At 38.3% G+C, this 24882-nt stretch overlaps 1 protein-coding gene across 2 annotated transcripts in view; it reads left to right on the top strand.

Moving 5' to 3' along the window:
- The window catches only part of PAPPA2 (pappalysin 2), a 578240-nt gene that overhangs the window by 468069 nt on the left and 85289 nt on the right, over positions 1–24882 (top strand). For both annotated transcript variants that reach the window (XM_074389559.1, XM_074389560.1), the window contains 2 exons: positions 9160–9295; positions 9511–9727. In XM_074389559.1, the coding sequence (XP_074245660.1) occupies positions 9160–9295; positions 9511–9727 (353 nt within the window). The remainder of the gene's footprint in view (positions 1–9159; positions 9296–9510; positions 9728–24882) is intronic.

Below are 24882 nucleotides of genomic sequence, written 5' to 3'. Positions count from 1 at the left end.
ATTTTTTTCCAATTTTGAATTTTTTGTTATTTTCAGAAATGTATTAATTTCTTCCACATATTCAAATTAGTCCTGGTGGTTTTTTACAGTGTATTTTTATTATATTTCAACTCTATTTTAGCTGTAGTTGTTACATCCTCTCTTGTATATATTTTTGAACCTTCTTTTTCTCTTTTTCTTTTCCTTGACAACACATGTATGGGATTTCTCTGGCTTATCAGTGTCTTCAAAGTACAACTTTTACTTTCATTCATTTCTCTTTTTGTTCTCATTTTTTGTATTTCATTGATTTCTACTCTTCATTATTTCCTTGCTTTTTGTTTGTCTGGATTTACACTGATGTTCTTTTTCTAGGTTTTTGTGTTGAAATGTTTGGCTAATTTTTTTTTGGTTTCCATAATTTCTCCCTCTAAGTACTACTTTAATTGTGCCCTTTAAATTTTGACATATAAAGCTTTTATTGTCATTTAGCCCTAAGTATTTTGCAATGCTCTTGTAATTTCTTTTTAAAACCTTGGATTTTCAATAGCATTTTGTTTGTCTCTAGCATTTATTTTTCAGGGCGTAACAACTTTTTATTGTGCCAGCTGTATCTTTATTAGAGATATTTTTCTCCTCCTCTTGGCGCTACATTTTATTAGGAAGCACTTAAATAGTGAGTCTTTATTCATTCAGGAATTAAGGGCCAGTCCAAGGTAAAAATGTGTGCTCTGTATCATTCACTGGTCAAAAAGTGTCTACCACTTTTACCAATTTTATCTCTGTTTTTGTTTATATATGTAAACATCCACGAAATCCTTTTCTCCATTGCAGTTTTCCTTTCTAAATTTGTGTTCCCTACACTGCTTTCTTTTCTCTCTTCATTTCTGCTTTTCTTACTGTGAATGTCTTAGATTGATGTATTTCATTTTTTATTTTCTTATAACTGACAAATCAAAATTATATATATTTGCAGTGTACACTGTTTTTTTTGTTTGTTTGTTTTTGTTTTGTTTTGTTTTTTTTTTGAGATGGAGTCTTGCTTTGTGGCCCAGGCTGGAGCGCAGTGGTATAATCTTGGCTCACTGCAACCCTTGTCTCCTGGGTTCGAGCTATTCTCCTTTCTCAGCCTCCCGAGTAGCTGGGATTATAGGTATGTATCACCACGCCCAGCTAATTTTTTTATTTTTTATTTTTAGTAGAGGTGGGGTTTCACCACCTTGGCCAGACTGGTCTCGAACTCCTGACCTCAAATTATCTGCCTGCCTCAGCCTCCCAAAGTGCTGGGATTATACGCATGAGCCACTGTACCAGGCACAATGTGATATTTTGATATACATACATACATACATGTGAAATGGTTACCACAGTCAAGCTTATTGTAGATTCTGATATCTTTTCAACTTTGGGTTGCAGAAAAAAAAATAGAATAACCAGTTAAATTTAAATTTTAGATAAACAGTGAATAATTTTTTTTTTAGTATAAGTAGCTCCATGCATTATTTGAGCATATTTATATTTTTTAAAACCTCGTTGTTTATCAGATATTCAAGTGTAAGTGACCATCCTGTTTTTTGGTTTGCTTTGGCCAAAATAACAAAATCATTTATAATTTTAAAAATGTAATCAGTCAGATTCTAATCACTTATTCAAAGATGACTTCAACCATCCAGGAAACTGTCCAGATTTCATAATTTAGCAAAAAAAGAAAAAGCCCATGTACAGATGCCACCAAGTCCAATCATTGCTTTGGATTATTTGACTGTTCATAGGAAGGTTGACATGACCCTTTTTTAGATCCCTTTATATTGAATTCTAACAATATTTGTTATCTGAATTTTCAGTCTTTTATAAAAGGAACAACAAATTAGTAGGGGATTTAGAAACTGGGAGAAAACATACACTCAGAAAACCAGTAATGTAAGCCTTGTTTTATTATTAACCAGTCAAGTGACCTTATAAAAATCAAATTACCTCTCTGGGGATCAGTTTTCTTTTCAAATTGTTTCAAATGATGCATTTGGATTGGATGATTTCTTTCAGATCTGCATTTAAGTTTAAGTTTGATGGTGAGTTTATAAAAGAAGATAATTAACACATATGATGAATGAAAGATTACAATCTTAGACTACTATGTGCTACAGGCAAAGATAATTATATCTATTAATAACTTTAAAGCCTTGTTACTCAAAATGAGGTTGGCATGTGGAAACATTGGCATCACCAGAAAGCTAGTTAGAGATGCATGATCTCATCTCTAGGAACTCATCATCTGCATTTTAACAAGATCCTCAGGTGATTTGTATGCATGTTAAAGTCTGAGGAGCACTGCTTCAGAGGATTGTTGTCTTCGCATTTAGTAAGGTAATTGATGTTCAAAACAATTCTAAATTGCCCCCAATTCATCAAGTGAAAATTCAGTTAAGTACAGCAGGGATCCCCAACTCTCAGGCCGTGGAGACTGGAGCCATACTAGTCTATGGCCTGTTAGGAACCTGGCCACACAGCAGGTGGTGAGAATTGGGCAAAACAATATTGTCCGCCTGAGCTCCACCTCCTGTTAGATCAGCAGCATTAGATGCTCCTAGGACAGCAAACCCTACAGTGAACTGCACGTGTAAGGGATCTGGGATATGTGCTCCTTATAAGAAGCTAATGCCTGATGATCCGAGATGGAACAGTTTCATCCTGAAACCATCCCCCTCCATTTTCTTCACCCCATCTGTGGAAATATTGTCTTCCATAAAACAGGTCCCTTGAGCTAAAATGGCTAGGGGCTGCTGAATTTCAGGATTTCTCTACTTAAGGAGGTAGAAAATTGTCTAAGATGCATTGAAATATTTCTAAATCCATGACTGAAATTTCTAAAATGATTTTGTGCTTCAAAAGGAAATTTCTGTTGTTTGGAAAATTAACCTATGTGGATCACTGCATTTTCTGAGAATCCTGCAAAAGCACAGATGACTTGTGTATACTTGATTCTCATTTCCATCAAAAACTAACTGAGTGCATTGACAGAGCAGCTCCAGTTCTCAGTGGGTGAATAGTTTATTCTGAGGGTAAAGCACTCATTTCCTTCTTTTCTGTTTCGTTGTTACTAATCTTTTTATTCATTTTTACATGAAAGCTTTTTCCAGTCCCAGACATGGCAACTTCACAGACTCATGAATAATTGGGTTAGCAATGTTTTTTATGCAGGATAGAATCCTACCCAGCATACTCTCATTCCTTTCTTTGCTTATGCATTCTTGTTCCCAAAAGAATCCTCCAGCTATGTTTCATAACACCTTTTCTCAATTTCAGACTTTATCTTAAATGGGGTTTCCCCAGGATTCTGACACTGAGAGGAGGATTTGCAGGCAGATAGTTTGTTGAGAACCTGACTCAGAGCAACATCTGTGGAGGAGTGAAAGAACTAGCATTGGACAAAGGAAGGAGGGGAACTGAAACAGCCCCCTGCAGGTGTCAGCATCCACAGAGAGCTGTGATGGGCCTTCAGAGTTGTCCCATTCTGTATACCACTCGCCCCAATGAGAATGTCTTTGGACATTGCCTGTCCACTCCACCTCCCACTCCAGGAAAATGGCATGGTCTTGTGTAGGGAGGATTTCCCCCCACCCTCTGAAGGCAGTTTCTGGAAAGATTCTTTCCCATGAGCTGAGTGCCAGAATCCTGAAAGAAGGGATGCAGATGACACATCACAGTACCCGATACAAATTTGACTTTGTCTCTTTCTGACCCTCCTTCCATATTCCGTAAGCTCTTTCAACACAGAATCTCTGCAGACTTAGCCTTGGTGTCTAAAATCAGTTTGAGGACATGCTCTCAAAAAGATTGAGCCAGTCATCTGATTCTGATCTAACCATCTTTCATGAACTTGAAAAATCATACATTATTGAATGTCTACCCCTGTTTGGGGTGGGATTATAGTGTTTCCCTCTTCATTTCACAAAATGACGAGTTGATCTCACCAGGCTGAAACAAACACACACACACACACACACACACACACATACACTCAGACAAACTCACACTCTCATGATGTGTTTGTAGACTTTCTTATGCTATGAAGGAATAACACAGGAAGTCAGCTGGGTTTTGGCTCATATGAAGGTGGGCAGAGTCTTGAACATTAGAAGACAGTAAAAACAGGCTTAAACCCCACCTCTTCATTTGACTCACATCCTCAGTAATGGAGACAACCAAGCACCTCATTGCCTTATACCCTCCCTTCATCTATTAGATTTTGATTTCAGGTAAGATTCCTTGAAATTTTGATTGTTAAACTCATCCTTGACAAAATTTCAGAAGTCTACACAGATAGCAATAGTATTAGGTTGAACCACATGAAATTGCCAATATTTGATAATTCTTTACCTATAAAAAGATAATATGGTTCAACCCATAGTGCAGGCATTCTTATTCTGATTTCTCTCAACCTTTAATTGGACCCTGAATGGCTTCTGAAAGTGTGGTTCAGCCCCCTTAAAATTATAGAAAGATTTTATGACTAAGAACTTATGTGACTTTATTTCTGGTGGGAGTAAAGGCACAAACACACAAACATCAATACGTTTTATAGTCTATGATTTCCTGCTCACCCCAAATTAAGAACGTTGGTTCAGTCAACAGAATACAGAGTCTAAAGTGGGGAAAAAAAACAAGTTCGTTCCTTTCTAGCATTTACCTAGGGAAAGTCACTTAAGCTTGCAGAATCCTAGTTTCCACTTCTGTAATATAGCCTTTATATCTTGGGGCTACTATTGTTCAAAAATACCAAAAAGGAATAAAATCAAAATGAGTTCAGTGGACCCACCAGCAAAGCCTGTAATCAGACTTGGCAAACTGTTAAATGCTGTACAAACAGAAGGTGATACCTGCCTACTTTCTCCTGGTCTGAGGCCCTCTGTTTCCCTCTGGAATCAGGAAGTGTCATAGATGAGTGAAAATGAAAAGGCACAGAAAAAGCAAACCAGTAACTAACCAAAAGCATTCTAAAACCTCACAGAAGATTCTTTTCAAGTTTGTGGTATAGTTTCAAGGTCTGCTATCCAGTGAGTACCACAAAGGATGACCTGGAAGTTGAAATGCTTAGCTTGGGAGCATAGTGAGTGTGTCTGTGCCCAGCAAGCAGACTGAAGAGGGATTTCTTAAGACCAAACAGTTCTGCATCAGAGGCACTTTCTTTCAATCTTACCCCTCCCCAGTGGCCAATGGTTAGATTGTATAGCTAACAGGCAGGCTTTAGATGAAAAATCACCTGAGTGTGTGGGACTGGTTTTCCCCATCTGTCAGAATCAGTCAGTCAGTCAGTCAGTCCATCCATCCATCCATCCATCCATCCATGTATCTATCTATCTGTCTATCATCTGTCTATATTGTACATTGTCTTTTTGTTTCAAATATTTTGTAATGAATTCACTGAGCAATCCCTCTATCATGAATTTTTCTTCCTTGTAAGAGACAGGCTTAAATTAATTTTATATTGTGCACATAAAACATGAATATAAACTCTTTGTTAAAACAAATAATAAAGTGTTAGATGTAGCTAATAATTCTTTCAACTTTCTAGCCCTTTGATTTTTTCTTCTGGGTCATCAGTGGTGCACATCTCAGATCTGAGTAGTCCCTGAGAGGTCTTTCAGGAGGGCTTTGTTGTGAAGAGAACAGCTGTCCATAAACGTGCATTTGGAGTGATCAGAAGAGTGTCATACTTGAAGAGGCAAAGGTGACACAGGTGTAAAGTAGAGCTTCCTACTGTCAAACTGTCTTCTTGATGCTTCTGCTTGTCTTTCATGTTTAGGAGCATAAAATTCATTATTTATCTCTGATAAAATAAAAATAGTCTGGACTCTCTCTCTATATGATGTATTTTTTTTGTACAATTCCTTGTGTTCCTACATAAAATATATTCTATATATATATCTATATATATACATATATATATCTATATATATATACATACATATATGTATATATGTATTCCTTATTTAAATATATTTTTAAGGTTGCTCTTTCCACAGTCAAGTTAGAAATATGTATGTAAATTAAAAATATATATTTCTGTATATTTTATATGTGCTAAAATATGTCTATATATTTATGTATATATTTTACAAAATATATATAAATATATATATAACATATTTATATTTAAAGTCACATATATGGGTATCCATATTTGTTACTTGGCTGTGGAAAGAGCAACTTAAAAAATATATTAAAAAGGAAATACACTTTCATATTTCTAATTACAGTGCCAATTCTAGAAGTTTCTATGCCTCTACAGCAAAAGTAGATTTTTAATAAATGTATTTTGAACTAAATTTCTGAAAAGCCTGTAAGAAAAATTATATATGTACTTTTAAAGTATATTTTATTTTTCATAGATTCAATTTATAAAATAGAGATACATTCTATACCAAGAGCCTCCGATATTGATTATCTCCATGGAAGCAGATCTTAAAGTACCAGTTCACATTTCTACAAGTTTCAATTGAAAATAGCATATATGAAATATTTTAGGCTATGCATTTCAGAAAATCATAATTCCCTCTACATTAAAACATACAAATGTATGTTTAATTTTACATTTTTGTTATTTCACCTATTTCCTACATTGTAAATAGGCTAAAATTTTTTTGAAATACAAATTATTGAACATCGAATTCTTGCTAAATTATAGTAAGCATTTTATGTATTTTTAGCTGATTTCATTTAATATTCATAGTCAAGCTGTCAGCAACATCTCTATTTCTTAGTGGTAGAAAAAAGAAAACCTAGGTTCAGAGAAGACAGATTGCTCAGGTTTACCAGCAAGTAAAGCTCAATCCAAGAATCAAACCCAGGGTTTCTGCCTGGCTCACTCACTCTCTAGAACTGTGAATTTACTTGGTTCCTTTTGCCTCTGCCTGAACTTGTTATACACATATATGCAGATTCAGACTAGTTTCTACTTTTGAGGGTCCAGTGGTTGTATGAGAGTTCACACTTTCTTGTGCTTCTAGTTGCCATTGTGAACATACGTGGGGTCCAAATGAATGAACCTTGGCTACCTGTGTCACTGTGAAAGGAAATGTCCAAGACTCAGGATTCCATAACTTGATCAAACACTTGTCTCTGTTTGCTTTGTGTAGCCCAAGATTCCTGTCGGCCTGTGTCTCCTTCATAAGTCTCACCTGGGGTTTTCCTACTTGATCCATGGCCTAGAAATCCTGGCATAGCTTGTTCCCACAAATCATGGCACAGAGACGCCGCCACCAGGAACAGGCAAAGTGATTTGATATTAAAAGACCCTTGGAGCAAGGAGGCATATTGCTAGGAGATGAAAAATAGATTGGAGGTTTAGGCAGGGGCCTTCAAAAAGGAGAAACACACACCATAAGACCTACCTTTATTAAGTAGTTTCAGGTGGGTAGTATCTATCTGGGGATCCAACAGAACGTAGGAAGACTGAGCTTCCTGTTCCTTGTTGAAGCAACCCCACTCTTTATGCCTGCGGCCTAATGGGATAAAGCCACCAGATACTTGTTTGGACTCTGTTTCTGGCTCAGAAATTGACACAGAACTTTCTTCCACTACTCAGGTCTCTTTTGTGGTGTATGAAAAGGAAGAGGCTGTGTGAGTTCCCAGGGGGCTTTGATGTCATTTGCTGCTGGAGTTGAGGGCACTGAGTTGGGCTCTTGGTAACCTTAGGATGTGATTCATGTCTAGCCCTCATCCAGACAGGGACAAAGGACTTCATGTTGCAAGTGCAACCTTGGGTCTGGGTGTTTCTTAAGTTATGAAGAAATATTTATGACTTCAAAGAAGGGAAATAAAAAGTGGGGAAAAGACACTGTAAAAAGAGAGAGTGTGGCTGGTCTTTCCCTCAAAGAAGCAGAGAGAGAAGGGAGAGCTGTGCTGCTTTGACCACTGAAGATCATAAAATCATCCTAATTAAGCCAGCAGTGCAAATGAACACTCTAAACACACTGCCAAGGCTCAGGAAAAATCAGTCTGTGGACAAAAAGAATTCTTGTTAAAATGAAAAACATGTTTTACTCTCTCCCCCCACTTTTAGAGGAAGGCCTTGTCATTAGATGTTGTACCCTGCTTTTACACTGGGAACAATTTTCCTGGAGCTTCATCACCCTTAGAACTTAATTTTTAAAAAAGCTAGAGAAATGCACACAGAACTTAAGTCCAGTACCAGATTCTAAACAATGCAACACCCATATAACACCAGGGAAGGCTGGGGTTTTTTTCTCCGTGGAAATTAAGAAAAATATTGAGTCATGGGAAATAAAATAAAAGTAGAATTACTGTATCAAATAGGTCCAGTGTGGAAGATGAACACTGGACTCTCAGCAGTGGCAAGAATCTGCTCTTCATCCTCCAACCTCTCTAAGATGTTATTGTTGATGTTTCTGTCAAAGAATTTCCAAGGACAGCACTTCCATAGTTTACTCTGAAAGTCTGTTTTAGTCTTAATCACCCTAACCATCTAGAGATAGTCCTGATTGATACGTGAATTTTCCTGTGTCCCATTTTTGGCTCATTTTCCTGGCCAGGGACTGGGTATACATGCTTGGTGCACCAGGAAGATGCATAAGAATAAACGGTTTGGCAGATTCTAATTTCAGAAGCAACAGACTCTGCAACAGCATCTCCCCATGTCAGAGTTCACATGCTATGTGAGACGTCTGGCAAACATTTTGGGGAGAGATAGGAAGATGGGGAAGGATAGCCAGACATGGCAGTTCAGACTTGGAACAGTTTAGAGTGAGATGCTAGTTTGATGATTGTCTTCCCCAATGCTTTCATTTCGGCAATGAGGAGATACTGACTGGCTGTGCAGTAAGTTATTGTCTCTGGCAATGGTTTCTTTAAGTGATTGTTTTGAGAAATTTAAAGAAAGACAAGTTCAAATAAAAAAAAAAAAACAGTTGAGACATCGGTCTCAGAAAAAGATATAGGATGTTCGGCATCTGAAAATTGTCTTCCTTCCATTTGATCTTGACGTTTGATACAACCTTGAATATCTTTCTGTGTCTATTCCATATTTTTACCATTTGTAAAAAAGAAGGAAGCTCTTACTTTATAAATGGTGAGCTCTCTGAGAAGAATAAAAATGGTATGGCACATGTCTTGATAACTTAATGGAAATAATGACTCCTACGTAAATGTGCTTGTGCCTAGGTATGTTTCAATAGACCAGGAGTGGCCAGAGCAATTTTAATTTTTTTGACCACTGATGGCCTAGTCCCTGGACAGCATCGGCAGCCAACAGTGACTGTCTACCTGACCGATGTCCATGGAAGCAACCACCTTCTTGGTGAGTCTGACAAATATCCCTTTAGGGCCACTAGAGGACAACCTGGTAGACCCAGAAGTCAGCTTGATGTCTGTCTTTGATGTTGTTTGAGATCTTGTCTACATCATTCACCTAGATTTTGGCATCATACACCTATTAAGAGGATAAAATGAATATAAGATATGGAAATGTACTAACAATGGCTTAAAATATGATTCATCTCTGTTTATCTTCAGGAACCTATGGACTGTCATGCCAGCATAACCCACTGATAATCAATGTGATCCACCACTGGAACGTCGTCTTCCCCCATACCACCTCAGTGCTGCTGAATTTCTCATCCCCACGGATCGGCATCTCAGCTGTGGCTCTAAGGACATTCTCCCACTTTGGTCTTTCGGCTCCCAGTAACTGCATCTCAGAGGACGAGGGGCAGAATCATCAGGGACAGAGGTACAAAGTTCCCTTTGTTTCTTTTGTTTGCTTTCCTTGTGGCTGTGATGGATGGCTCACATTGACATAGTGTTATGTATAGAGTGTTTGCTCAATCTCTAACTGAAAAACGAATTTGGGAACTACTAAAAAGACTTAGGAAGCAAGCAAAGAATAATTTGTAGAAGGCACACTTGGGTTTTATATTTTGTTCTTCTTCCCTTAGCTGACCATAATTTTTATGTAAATATTTAACATCTTTACAAGTTCTTAACATCTTTTTTACATATAAAACCACCAACTTCAAATCAACATTGTTATATAAACTGCCAATTCTGCCAAAAACTCAGTGTTCCCTAAGCAATGTGTATATTTCAACTTCTTCCCACCTGGACAGTGTATATAGCAAGCCTAACAATTACTTGCTAGGGCGTGTCATATAATAATTTAGAATTATATGTGGAAATAGGAAATACATTAGCTACATATATCTTTCTGTGGATGCCTGTGATTGTCATCCTCTAGACAGATGTGGCTATGAGGTTCACTGGCATCTCAGCAGCAGCTAATGGAGGGATTTTACTCACAGTGTTGATGTGCCCATGATTAGGGGAAGGAGCCCCCCAAGCACAACAATCTGTTCTGCATTTGGGCCAAAATCACTCTATGCATGGTCTAATCCATTAAGTGGGACTGCAGGTGACAGGGTTCATTCCTCAGCCAGGGAGGTGAGATCACTTACTTGTTACTAGGTGATCACTTACTTGTTACTAAGTGCTCCATCACCAAAAAGAAATTCTGATGCCACAAAGCTCATTCAAGGCTCACCAGATACTCAGACCTTACAGGGATGGGCAGTAGATGCACAAGCATAGTGTGTTAGTTAGCTGTTGCTGTGTAGCAAATTATACCAAAAGTTAATGGCTGAGCACAGTAAACATTATCTCATTGTTTCTGTGGGTGAGGAATCTGGATGCAGCTCAGCCGGGCATCTCTGGTTTAAGATCTCTTATGAGGTTGTAGTAGGCTGTTGGCCAAGGCTGTAGTTACCTTGAAACTCAAGCAGAGCTGTAGAATTCACTTCCAAGCTCACTCCTGTGGCTAATATCAGGCCTCAGAAGATCTGCAATCAAGCTCACTCAGAGGTGTTGGCAGTGAGGATGTTCATATAGAAGGCTCAATTCCTTGCCAAGCAGGCGTCTCCACAGCTATGAGTGTCCCTGTGACATGGCAGCCAGTGATCCAAGAGAGAAAGAGAGCCAGAGACAGTGAATACATGACAGACTGTCCAAGAAGGAAGCCACGGTCTTTTTATAACATAATATTGGGAGTGACAGTCCATTACTTCTGGGATATTCTGTTCATTAGAAATGAGTCAATAAGTTCAGCCTATACTCAAGAGGAAGGATTGACATAAGGCCATGAATCTCTGGGGGCCAGTAATAGTAGTTTACGTTAACTGAGCATTAACTATGTACCAGGCATTGTATTAGGTGCTAGAAAGGGAGAAACAGAAGGGATAATGAATATTGTAAGGTTAACTAGTTCATCTGCAACTTTAAAGTCTTTCTTAGTGAACAAATGCCTCCAAATATTAACACAAGAATGTGGACTATTAAAATAACATTTATTAGGATTATGGCCTCTCTCTCATATATTTTCAAATTATATTCTCTACTGGCTCTACCTCTGGTCTTAAGCCATACAGCATTTCTTTCAGGTCCCTGAAACGTGTGTTCCTGGTGAGCTTTGCACATAATGTTCCTACTTTATTGAATGCCTTCCAGTTCTTCTCTGCTTTGACTCATATCCTATCATCAAGATTCACCCTCTATGAAGTTTTGGCAAACTTCCTCCCTGTTCCCATAGGGCACACTGCATAACGCAAACTCTCTAAAAGCAGCTGTCACATTGGGAGGTAACTATTGATTTACTTGTTGTTCTTTCTCATTAAACTCTGAGCTTCCTGTAATGGATAATTCTGCTCAGTATCTCTGAATACCTACAGAGGCCCTAGCACATAGTAGGTGTGAGAAACTATTTCGGATGACAGTTGCCAGCTTTATCTCTAAATGCTCCATGGAACAGAACTGAATAAGAGAACCAAAAAAGTAGAACTTACAGCCTTCTGAGACACGAGGAACAAGAATTCCCCTCACAACCATAGCTGTGAAGTTTCAACAAAGAAGTTGATTAATTGTAATTACTGCTGCTAGTTCTTCACTTCTTCTCATGTGGGACTGTGGGGAAAACAAGCTTTATATGCATGCATGCAAACCAGGAGAAATAGGATATGATTCTCCAGTTTACACTGTGCATCTGGAATGCATAAGCATTTCCAAACCACATGTGACTGACAGGAGCCAGGCAAATCGACTTTCCTTTGTCAGCCAGCAAATCAGTGGAATGTAGTAAATTTTGATACACAGGGAACCTAGTATATCCCATATACTTTAATTGTGAATATATCTGAAACCTAAATTCTTATATACTCTCAAAGAGTCAAAGTGTTTTTGCAACCCATGTCAAACACAGTTGTTATATGTAGATAAACCATAATATAAAACCCTCCCTCAAATTCTGGACATAGTGAGAGGGATTCATGGCTACCTCCTTCTTATCCCTTATGACCTGAATTCCACTGATACTTACATGGGCAGGGAAGAGCTGACAGATGCCTGGCAGAAGAAGATGTGTTATCCATTTTGTATTTAACCATTAATGATCAGTGGCCCATCCCTCCTGCAATACTGCACTTTAGACCCAGCCTGATTGGCCCACAGAATCTCAGATGAAAGCCAGGAAACCTAAGTCTGCCTCTCCAATGATGTTCATGATCTTTGTCTTAGACAAAGTAATTTCTCCTTGCTTCCCACTTAACTACTAACAAATACAGAAAAATACAAAAACTCTTACCAATATCTAAAAGCAAGCCTAGTGGCCAGAATATGTGAGGATTTCCTCATTATTACAAATGTTGTGGGGTTAAATTGAGAAACATGATTGGAAATCAAAGCATACATAATTGGAAATCAAAGAAAGAAACAGATTATTCTTTCTTCATTCCCTGGCTCCTTTGACTTTGTTCTGTCTCTTAGTCATGTTTCCCATTCTGTTATGATGGCTACCCAGTTTATGACCCTTTGGGTTTATTCTACTGATCATGAACCCCTTAGTCTTGAAAACCAAGTTGAGCTTTCCTGATTTTGGCCACCAGCACTCAAGGAGAGCCCAATTCATTCTTAACCCTCCAGTTGTTTCCAGCTCTAGCCACTTTAGGGATAGGTTCTGCATAACTCACCACAGTATCAGGATCAGGAAAAACTCCAACCATCCCAGGATTGTGTTGATGGCTTTGGAAAGTAGAAACCATCTATTTTATTAATGTAGTGGGATTTGCAGGGTGTCTAAAATATAATCCAGACACAAACATGTTAACATACCTAAGTGAGTGAGTTAGTTTGCAGGCAAACAGAACTCTTTCTGCTTTGGAAATTTACAAGGTCAAGATAGAAGAGTTTACCAGTAGGCAAGAATTGCTGATGGGCATGTAGTTACTCCTGTCAAATTTTGTTCTTCCAATCACATGGATACAATAGAAAAAAAAATGATTGTAACTTCTGTGACCTGCCTGATAATATATCCATAAGATCTCTGAGTGCTGAATCTTCAAAAGATAAAGAATATTGTCTCCTTTTCCAGGACATGGCTTGATGACAATAATTGAAACTTTTGACTACTCATTTATTTACAGTATTTACACTTTTCCTTCAATCTGCATAGATTTCCCGATCTACCTGGTTGAGAATGTGGTGTCAACCTTCTATACAATGGCACTGCTTTCATTTTTTCCTTGTATTACAGTTTTTGATTTATAGAATTTGATGTTAGATAACTAAGTATATAATTTTTGTGGGTCTTTTATCATTATTAGGATCTTACATCTTGCCAGCCCTTTTACCCCTTTAAATGCTGTGGCTTTGTACTCTTCCTGGAATTAAAATTTCTATCCCTGCCTCCCTTTTATTTATATTTGTTTGATAAATATTTGCCTTTCTTTTATTTTTAACTTTTCTCTGTCTTTGTCGCCAATGAGCCCAGGGCACATAGCTTCACCATACTGTTTACAAAGACAGTCCAATGTTGCCATGTCCAACTACTCCAAGATTTTATTCCAAAAGTTTATTCCATGATCCTCAAGTCTCTAGGATTCTTTAGGACTCAGTAGCGTTTTTACCTTTGGGACGTTTATCTCCCAAGATACAATGGCTTTTGCCAGTGGTTCCACACTCCACTCTACCTCATTAAGACCTTTATATTTCCTAACCTGAAGTCTTGAAGTGAGTAAAGAAAAGGTGGTACTGATGGGAATAATGGCTGGATAACAGATCTGTAACCCCTGAAAAATAGGACCCGTTTTTCTGTTCTTTATGGGAGCCAGGGAATGAAGAAAGAATGGCCTGTTTTTTCCTTTAGTATGGCTTCGTAACTTATTCTCTCTTTTTGAGAAAACAAAAAGCACAAACTTTGGTTTTCAGTGATGTTTCTCAATTTAACTCCACTACATTTTTCAATCAAAAGAAAATCGCTACAGATTTTGGTTGTCAAATCTTGGTTTTTAGTATTGATAATAATTTCTACATTTTTCTGTATTGTTGGTATTTAAGTGGGATGCAAGGAGAAATTACCTTATGGTATTCCTGTGAGATTAACTGTAAACAATACATGTGAAATTTGTAGCACCTTCTAACACCAGGTTGGGGTACCACCTGTGGCAGTTTTCACAGTATTCCGCATCTTTATATTTTGCCAATCAGGTGTGCTAGTTGTCAGTCAATTTGTTTGTTGCTTCCTGGTTCCAAATCCACCCTTATCACCTATGTTGTAATAGTAGAGCTGGATTTTTGTCAATATTTATCCTTTGCCAACTGGCATCAAGTTAAGCATCATCAGTAGAGAGTGCTGGAGATACAAATCAGGAGGAGGGGTCTTCTCTGCTGTTTCTAGTGTGATTTCTTCTCTTTTGTTGCTGTGACATGGCCGGTGGTGTGCAGCACACCTACAGTCAAATACAGTAGACACTCTTTCAGTTAGCTCTTCATCACAATCAACCAAACACAGCAGCTTGAGTAATTATGATGCTGCTGGATGCTGTGGATTACTAGCAGCTCAGCATTGTACTCAAGACCAAAGACACAACCAGATTTGTCCCCAAATCCTATCCTTGTGAATCTATCTTCTAGTGTTATCCACAGTACCCATTCCATCTCAGTTGGGGTCCAATCAGGACACAGTAATTAAAATAGAGAAAGTTTAATAAAAGTAATTATTAACCAGTAAGATAATTAACTACTAAAGGGTAGGGAGAACTCTAACCAATAGATGAATGATGGATAAAGGGAGCAACCATTACTTTTATGAGTGGTTGAAGAGTATCCAAGAAAGGAACAAATGTGGAAGAGGCTCCCCACCCAAAGCTGAGGTTCAGATCTCATTGGGGAGGTGGAGCTGTGGCACATTGTGCGGCAGAGAAGTTTGTGGAGGTTCTACAGAGTGGGATGGGGCTAGTAGTCAGGAAATGCTCACCGGGGTACAGGTAAAGCTCTTGAAGATGCTGCCTCTGGAACACAATTGGGACTTGCTGGAAAGCTATCATTGTGGTGCTGCTGGAACTTTCTGGGAGTCTCCCCACTGAGCACTGATGAAACTTGATGAGAGACATTCACAGGGCTGCCGCTGAAACTTGTTTGTACGCCAGCTGGGATGCCGGTGAGACTTGCTGGGACATGTGGAGTGTCCCTGAAACTTACTAGGTGGTGAGCACCACTGGTTGTCCGAAACATGGTTGGGAGAAGCAGGGAGAGGAAAGCACATAGGAATGAAGGCAAGCCTCTGCATCCTGCAGTGTCTCTCCAGTGCCATCTACTGAAGAAAAGAGTGACATACTAGCTGGTAAAAGAGAAATGTTTCCATGGTCCAGCTCTAGTATCATAAAGTAGGGCAATGACAGGTGGATTTAAACTGAGAAGCAATAAGTTGATAACCAGCAGAGAAAGTCTTGTCAAATAACTAAGAAGAAACTCCTTTTCTCTGTGTCTTTTGTGTTGCACCTAGTATTTCCTTCCTGGCTTCAATACTGCTTTTCAATATAATTTCTGAATAGATTTGAGCTAATTAGAAATTCGTATTTTTTAATGTTTTGAACTTAAGTATAAGGCCAACATAAAGTATAAATACCTCATTAGTTTATTCAGTATAAATACACATTCTGATTGAGATGGAAAACAAGTACCAGATACTTATAAATATAAAAACATAGTGGGTTCTAAGTTTTGCTTTAAACTATCAAGTTTAAACAGTATCAAAGCCAAGTGTTCTAATATAAAATTGAATAGGATATTATTCTTTTAAAATAAATATCAATGTGGAAACTGGGGTTCTTCCTTCTATCTCGTTCTCACTATCATTATGTGTGTATGTGTATGTGTGTGTGTTTGCAAGTGTGCATTCCTGTGTATTTGTATATAGAAAGATATAGCCTGTTGTTCAAAAACTGTTTAAGTGACACAATGTAACAGGAATAATTTTTCAGTTGAGGAAACTGAGACTCAAGTGCACACATTTACCTTATTTGGGATTAGAAAAAGTAAGACAAATTCAAGTAACTTGTTTCTAGGAAGGAAAGCATCTATCATATAAATAGCAAGCTATTTCAGAAATATATCTACTACTCTCCAAGAAATCCTGCCACCCTCTCTCAAACCATATTTTGATTCAGGTAACAAGAGTTTAACTGGCCCCAGAATAATCAAATAACAGATCTATTTTAGATGTACTCATGCAAACGGCTGTATTTGTTTTGAGAAAATTATGACTTATAAATTCAGGCTGCAAGTAATATAGGCAAGCTGAAGAAACCTGATGGAGTAGATTATAAAAATTAGAATGGCAAAGATACTTTGGACTTTTGGGAAAGTGTAGGAAATACATAATTCAGATTAGGGCAATTTTATGGACACAACCCAGAGGATTTGAGGTATAGAAAAGGGGAAGTTTTAACCCAGCTCCTATGGGATCCTAGCCCAGACCAAAAAAATAAAAAGAGAAGAAATAAAATCTGAGAAAACATATTTCACTCTCTCTGTGATTAAAGATTACATTTGTTTTCCTAATCCAGGAAAAGAAACATTATTTTGAAAGCTGGCTTATGTGTATATGTTTTCTAATGTTGCATAATAATATTACTATAAATGTAGCAGCCTATGGCAATGCTTATTCATCATCTTACAGTTTCTGAGGGTCAGGAGTGTAGGCAAGGCTTAGCTGGGTCCTCTGTAAGGCTAGAATGAGGTATCAGGAATGTGTTCTCATTTGAAGGCTTGACTGGGGAAGGTCCACTTCCGTGTTAATATGGTTGTTGGTATTTGGTTCCAAAAGACTGTCAGACTGAGGGCTTTCAGTTTTTTTCTGGATGTTGTACAGAAGCCACCCTCACTTCCTTGCCTCATAGCCCTCTCCATTGGGAAGCTCACCTGTGTTTGCTTGTTTCTTTCAAAGCCAACAAGACAAGGAATCTCTCAGCAAGTAAACTTTATGATTGTTTGTAACATAATCACAAGTGTCACTGCTTATCGACTTTGTCATATTTAGTTGATTAGAAACATGTCACTGGTCCCACCCACACTCAAGTTGAGGAGATTATGCAAGGATAGGGATTTCAGAAGGTAGGGATTATGTCCACCACAATAGGTTAGCCTGAGATAGGTGAATGTATGCCGTAACCTTGGAGTTATCTGACTACATATATATCCTGACAGAATCACAGGCTATACCCATGTAGTTTCAACTTATTAGACAGCTTAGGACACAAGGTACACACAAATAACTTGTTTGCAGGAAAAAAGCATGAAGGAAAAGTAGTGATTCCAAGAGTAAGGTATTTTCATAGAAATTCCCCAGATCTTGGTAGGTAGGTTATCCAAGCAGTTCTCTACCAGAGAATGTCCTTGAAACCCTCTTTTATCCAGATAAAACACATCTATTTTATGAATGATACCGGTTCAGAATTTTCCCCATATGCTTTAGTCTGCTTCAGAGCCATCTTCTTCATGGCTCAACTGATATTTTTATATTATCATTAAAATGAAATTTAATCAGTAATATTGGTGTGTTTCCTAGAAAATGAAATTACCGTCATATACCACGTAACATTTTTCTCGATGAAAGAATGCATATATAATGATTATTTTATAAGATTATAATACAGTATTTTTTGCTGTCCCTTTTCTATGTTTAGATTTGTGTAAATACACAAACACCATTATCTTACAGTTGCTTACAGTATTTGGTACAGTAACATGCTATACAGGTTTGTAGCCTAGGAGCAACGGTCTACACCATGTATATACACATTTATACACCATATGTGTATACTAGGCTATATCATTTAGGTTTGTATAAATACACTGTATGGTATATGCACAATAAAATCACCTAGTGACATATTTCTCAGAACGTATCCCATTGTTAAATGGTACATGACTGTATATAAAAATACAAAAATTAAAAAGTTAGGTTACATCAGTTACCTTTGTTCTGATTATTTTTATATTGCTGAATAATTGAGTGTTAGCAATTTTGATCCAGTATGTATCATAGACATATTTGACCACATTGGTAGTCATACACATACACGAATGTGGTCATATATCTGTATGAATATATGTGTGTATGTGTGTGTTTGTGAATATGTTTCACTCTATGCAAGACAGTCTTGGAAAAGGTTAATGTAATATGCATTGAATTATAAAACTAATTTTTAAATGATTTAAATTTTTAAGTGGTGTGACATTCAAAAGAGCGTTATTGTTTTATTTTTAAGGACTTTATTCTTTTAGAGCAGTTATAGGTTCACAGAAAAATTGAAAGGGAGGTACAGAGTTTTCTCATATACCTACTGCCTCCACCCATGCATAGCCACTCCTGCTATCAACATCCCCCACCAGAGTGGTACATTTATTACAACTGATGAACCTACATTGACACATCAAAATCACATCCTATCTGTAGTTTACATTAGAATTCACTCTTAGTGGTATATGTTCTGTGTGTTTGGGCAAATGTGTAATGACATGTATCACACACAGCAGTGTCACTGCCCTAAAAATTCTCTGTGTTCTACCTGTTCACCACCATACTCTACACCCCTGCTGTCCCAAACTTCTCACAACAATTAATCTTTTTACCATCTCCATCGTTTTGCCTTTTCCAGAATGTCATACAGTTGGAATTACACAGTGTGTAGGCTCTTCAGATTAGCTTCTTTCACATTCTAATGTGTATTTAAGTTTCCTTCATGTCTTCTCATGGCTTGATAGCTCATTTCTTTTTTATAATAGAATAATATTCCATTGTGTGGATGTATAACAGTTTATTTTTCCATGTATCTATTGAAGGACGTCTTGGTTTCTTCCAAGTTTTGGCAATTATGAATAAAGCTGCTATAAAAATCCCTAAAGTAGGCCAGGCGCGGTGGCTCAAGCCTGTAATCCCAACACTTTGGGAGGCCGAGGCGGGTGGATCACGAGGTCAAGAGATCGAGACCATCCTGGTCAACATGGTGAAACCCCATCTCTACTAAAAATACAAAAAATTAGCTGGGCATGGTGGAGCATGCCTGTAATCCCAGCTACTCAGGAGGCTGAGGCAGGAGAATTGCCTGAATCCAGGAGGCGGAGGTTGCGGCGAGCCGAGATTACGCCATTGCACTCCAGCCTGGGCAACAAGAGCGAAACTCCGTCTCGAAAAAAAAAAAAAAAAATCCCTAAAGTAAGAATTTACCTTTTGCATTAAAAACATTTACCATTAGGCTGTTATTATGGACATCAGTTGGAGTCCAACATCTAGCTCTTGTATATTTATCATAAAACTGAATATATGCATATAATTAACATACCTGCCTTGCTTTGCTAACCATACTTCTGTAAAGAAGAGTATCAAGTAATTTTCAAAAATGAGTAGTCAATGAACAATGTATATTTGGTTTGCTTTGCAATGCCCCAGACTCACAGATAGAGACCTACAAATTTATGACATTTATGACATGAATACTTATTAAGTCACCTTCATTGTCTCTGTTAGCCTCTGTTCTTCAGGTTACTGTTTCCTGAAGCAGGGCCTGTGGAAATAATTACTCCTGGTAGAAAAATAAACAATTAGTCATACAAATAACCCACAATTTTCCCTTTGCAGTTTATGAATTTGGGTAACATGTCGTGTTAATGGTGTAGTCAGGCTGACTTACTCAGGCTCTCTGGACTCCTTAGATCCTTTTTGTGTCACTATGTACTTGTGACACAAAAGATGTCTTTAGCCTTAGAAAGCTATTCTTGAAAAGGTGGATCTGCTGGCAGAGAAGATGTAGGCTAAATCATTAAGTCCAATGCGGGTGATTTGTATGTCAACCTCTATTGTTCATGGATAATTCACTTAGACATGGAATTACAGTTGGGAAGTGGAGGGATGTGGTAGAAAGAAAAGAAACTTTTCCATAGAACTTACTTTTATGTGTTTAATAGTCCCCAGAGAATGTCTGGGTGGAAGTGGCTGTCTTATTTAAGAGATGTAGAGACTCAGGTGTGAAAATCTTTCTTCTTGGTTATACTACAGGCTACAAATAAAACTGGAGCTAGCTTATAGGATGACTGAGCCCTGGCCCAGGGAGAGGAAGCCAGGGCACAGCTCAGTACTCTGCCATTCCATCCCTGCTATAATCAGTCTCTGAGTCTGGTCTTGTTAATAGTATTATTTCATCTCTGTCTGTCATTCTGCTTCATGCTTTATTTTTCCCTGGAACCCTGAGCTGCTGGTTTAGCAATTTCTATTGTGCTTCAGTTATTTGAAGCTCAGATTAAAAATGCCAACCCTTTTTCCTCCTCTTCCACCTGGATTGAGTGCCAAACCTTTCCAGGCTGCTTCTTCCTCTGTTCAGTCCTATGTAGAACCTTTGGATTACTTCTCTTTTGATAGCCTCAAGATGTGAAGGCTCATCTTTTTTTTTTTCTTAAGGACTGCATTTTAAAGCATTTATTTTTTGAATCCTCATCTTTTATTTTTATCATAGGGTTTCCTTTTAATGTTCCTGAGTGATGGGAAATGCTGTCTGTTGCTGCTGGGAAAGGCACTATAGACATGAAATATGTATTGCCTTTCTACTCATTTGATTATCTACCTCCTCAAAGCAGTTTAACAAATTAACATTCAGTCTCTTATTTTCTACACAGTTTCTTTTAAGCAAGGAAAGAATTATAGCTGCTCAGTTGCTCCCTTGCTTTCTTGCCCAACTTCCTTTTCCCAGAATGAATTGTCCATGAAATAAGAAGGAAGTAGGAAAACCCACTGGAGAGGATTCTGATTCCCCTGGCAGATGATGGATGGCCGGGTGGATGACAAGTCTGGTTTGGGAGGCACAGTGAGCTGTTTGAGCCTTTTCAACTGTTTGTTTGTTTGTTTTATTTTGTTTTGTTTTCAGATCATGAGGTTACAGAGGAAAAAGGAAGAGGCCATGGACATGGTCCTTTTGGAGGGCTTAATAAAGTATGGCTAAGACAATTCCAGAATAGTCTTTATTAAAACATTACCTTGTCTGAAATGGTTCTTAGTGGGATACTTTCTGAGAACAAGGTAGGTAGAAGCATTTGATCAAAAGCTAGGAACAGGTGAAACCAGCTTAGGAAGACTTAGGGTTGAGGTCCACCCTGAAGGAATAAACTGATTTTAAAATAATGATTCCTCCCTAGTGACTTATAGTGTCTCAAATTCCATCATTAGGAATTTTCTTTAAGTCTCAACAATCTCCAGAGGTCTCTTTAAAAAAGTAAAAAACTGTATACTAGAAATAATAGTGTTTTAAGTCTTTATCAACTATTTATACCAGAAATATTCTCTTGTGGATTTTGATAATTCAAAAAATAAGCCCCATGGCTCTGCTGAGATGTGACCTAGTATAGCCATTTAGAAGTTTTAGGGAACGTGAGAAGTAGAAACAATGGTATTGAAAAGAGAGATGAATTAAAAATGTCACCTACTTCCCAATTTTGCTTAGGGCTGGCCCTGTCAGTATAGTCTGTATTCATGGCAGCTGGTGGAGAAAGCACAGAAAATAAAAGGAAACCAGTATTTCCAAGGTTCTGTCATTTTGCCAGCCTGCCAGGGAGACAGACGCTGTTGACAGATTTGACTATAAGCTCTGGTTGGAATGACTCGGGCCGTGTCTGGTTTTGTGTGCAACCATAGCTCTGCAGGCAGAGGAAGTCTGGAGATTGAAGTGGTAGCAAACCAATGCCCAGATCCCTGCTTCTCACTGTTGTCTACATCATTTAGTCTCACTGCAGGATTTTAGCATAGTCTCTTTCCTTCCTCAGCCCTTAATTTCTCCATAAGCAAATGAGCCATCAATGTTGCAAGGCTCCAGTAGGCTAGGAAGAACAAAAGAACAGAAAAAAACAATATTTCAAATCTGATGTCAACCAAGGATTGGCAAATTCTAGTATTAGAAGATGACAGGAATGTGAAGCTTCTGTTGGGGTGTCTAGAAATTTACAAGGAAAATAAACCAAGGAGAAATAGGGAGAGGGAGAGTCCCAGAAGGGCCCTGTAGATGTTTTATGTTCTTCTTACTTCTGCTTGTGAATTTGAGAGCTATTCAAGGGGCCTGATTGCAAATCCTGAAGACTTCCATTTAGCCCTAGCTTATGTATAGCCCACAGAGAAGCCAGGCTACCCTGTCTTTCTACCCTGTAGGTGCTGTTCCAGGAGTGATGCAGTCTGAAGCTCATGCCCACTAAACTTCGTCAGAGGACTGTGTTGTTCTCACTGAACTCTTCATGTTTCACAATTTCCCAGGCTCAGCTAAGGAATGTAGCTGGGAAGTGTCCTTCCCTAGTGAATAGCTTAATTTGTGTCCAGGAATAAATGGTAGAGAGAGAGTCAGCAGTGCAGTCCTGGGAGATGGCTGCTGCCTTTGCAAATCACGCATGTTGGGAGGAGAACAACATATAGAGTTGATGCATGAACAGCACACGGATTAGGGGCACTGACCTTTGTACAATAAAAAATTTGCCTATACTTTCTGAGTCACCTAAAACTTAACTACTGACAACCTACTGTTGATGGGAAGCCTTACCAATAACATAGTCAATTAACACATATTTGATACATTAAATATATTACATACTGTAGTTTTACAATAATGTAAACTACAGAAAACATGTTATTAAGAAAATTATGAAGAAGAGAAAATATATTTACTCTTCATTATTATTATTATTATTTGAGGCAGTTTTACACTTGTTGCCCAGACTGGAATACAATGGTGTGATCTTGGCTCACTGCAACCTTCGCTTCCTGGGTTCAAGCGATTCTCCTGCCTCAGCCTCCCAAGTAGCTAGGATTATAGGGGTGCACCATCACCCCTGGATAATTTTGTAGTTTAGTACATGGGGTTTCACCATGTTGATCAGGCTGGTCACAAACTCAAGACCGCAAGTGATCCAGCCACCTCAGCCTCCCAAAGTGCTGGTATTACAGACATCAGCCACCAAGCCCGGACTTATTGACAATTTATTAGTGGAAGTGTATCATTATAAAGGTCTTCATCCTCATTGTCTTCATGTTGAATAGGCTGAGGAGGAGGAAGAATAGGAGGGGTTAGTTCTGCCATCTCAGGGGTGGCAGAGGTGGAAGAAAATGTATATGTAGGTGGACCGGCAAAGCTCAGGCTCATGTTGTTCAAGGGTCAGCTGATATATACATACCTTTTTGTTGTTTCAAATGAATGGTTCTGCTTCCCCTGGCAATTGCTAGGAAGCACATTAACTGTATGTTAGCCTGCAATTGAATTGTTTTCGTTCTTTTTTTGGTATTCCAGAGATTTTATAATCTATGTTAAAATCATGGGTTCTGAAACTTGGTGAGACAGGGCTTTTGAAAGAGAACACTTTTGACTGTGTAATGTAAATCTGTTTATCTTCAGAAGGACAGGGGACCTTCGGAAGGGACATTTACAGAAAAACATGGTAAACCCCAGAATTCCATGCCCAGAATAAAAAATGAGTGAAGCAAATTGCACAGCACTGGGACTCCCCAGAGTCTAGTTCTGAACTTACAAATAGGTCACATTGTAGGAAGAGATGGACATATCCTGAAGATCTAGTGTGAGGAACCAAATTCTGTGCTGAGACTTAAATAAAGGGACAGAGAAACCTCCACTTTCCCAGGATACAGGAATGGAAGAAGTTCGTTTGGTGTAATAATTCACCATTTTTCTATCATGCAAAGGAAGAATCAAAATTACTGCTGAGATTCGTCTGTTTCCATCAGATGAGAATCTTCAGAGAAGAACTTGAATTAGTTTTATTTTCCAAGTTAGGAGGGTTCTCAACACCTCAGAGTACCAGCATTGGTCTGTGCAAGAAGGAGAACAGAAATGTTTTTAACATATAACCTGGTTCCTGTCCTACACAGCAGAGATGAAGCCAGAAATGAGGAGGAAGCACAATGGGGAGTCAGAATTAAGACATTTTTTCTCGATTAGTTTGGATAAGTAGCAAAGCTATCAAGGATGAATGCTATTATTGTCGTTACATTTGGTTTGCAGTTGGTGGTAGGAAAATTAAATGAGGACTCAGCCTCATCCAGTCCACTCTACATTCTGTACATCCCACTCCTATCTGCTGCCAAATTCAGAGCGTGCATTCCTTCTTATTTCCGTAAGAATCAATAAAATGAAGCGAAGGAATAGAGAAAAATCTGATCCTCTTTTGCTACTTAACCTTAAAAGAGCTGTTTCTAGAGAGACCTCTGGGATTGCTATTTAGTCAAGGGTGGCACTTCTTGGATAAATGAATTGCAATATTTTGTTTAACTAAACAACTGAAAAGTTGGGGCATTACGCTACAAAAACACACTGGGCAAGAAAGATTATGAGCAAGTCTTTCTTGAGTTCTCTACCACATCCTGCCTGTTCATGGGTTTTCTGCACTCCCACCCCAATACCACCGTCACCTCATCTGTGAAACTCAATACCATGTTAAAGCTGGACGGGCCCTTTGATAGAACCCAGTTCAACCCCATCATTTTACTAATTTGCAGATAGAAGGCCAGGATGGTTAAGAGAC

The sequence above is a fragment of the Saimiri boliviensis genome, chromosome 19 (assembly GCF_048565385.1).
Source record: "Saimiri boliviensis isolate mSaiBol1 chromosome 19, mSaiBol1.pri, whole genome shotgun sequence".
In the NCBI taxonomy this organism is placed as follows: Eukaryota; Metazoa; Chordata; class Mammalia; order Primates; family Cebidae; genus Saimiri; species Saimiri boliviensis.
Note: the sequence above shows the minus strand (reverse complement) of the source record. Positions and strands in the feature narration are given on the sequence as shown.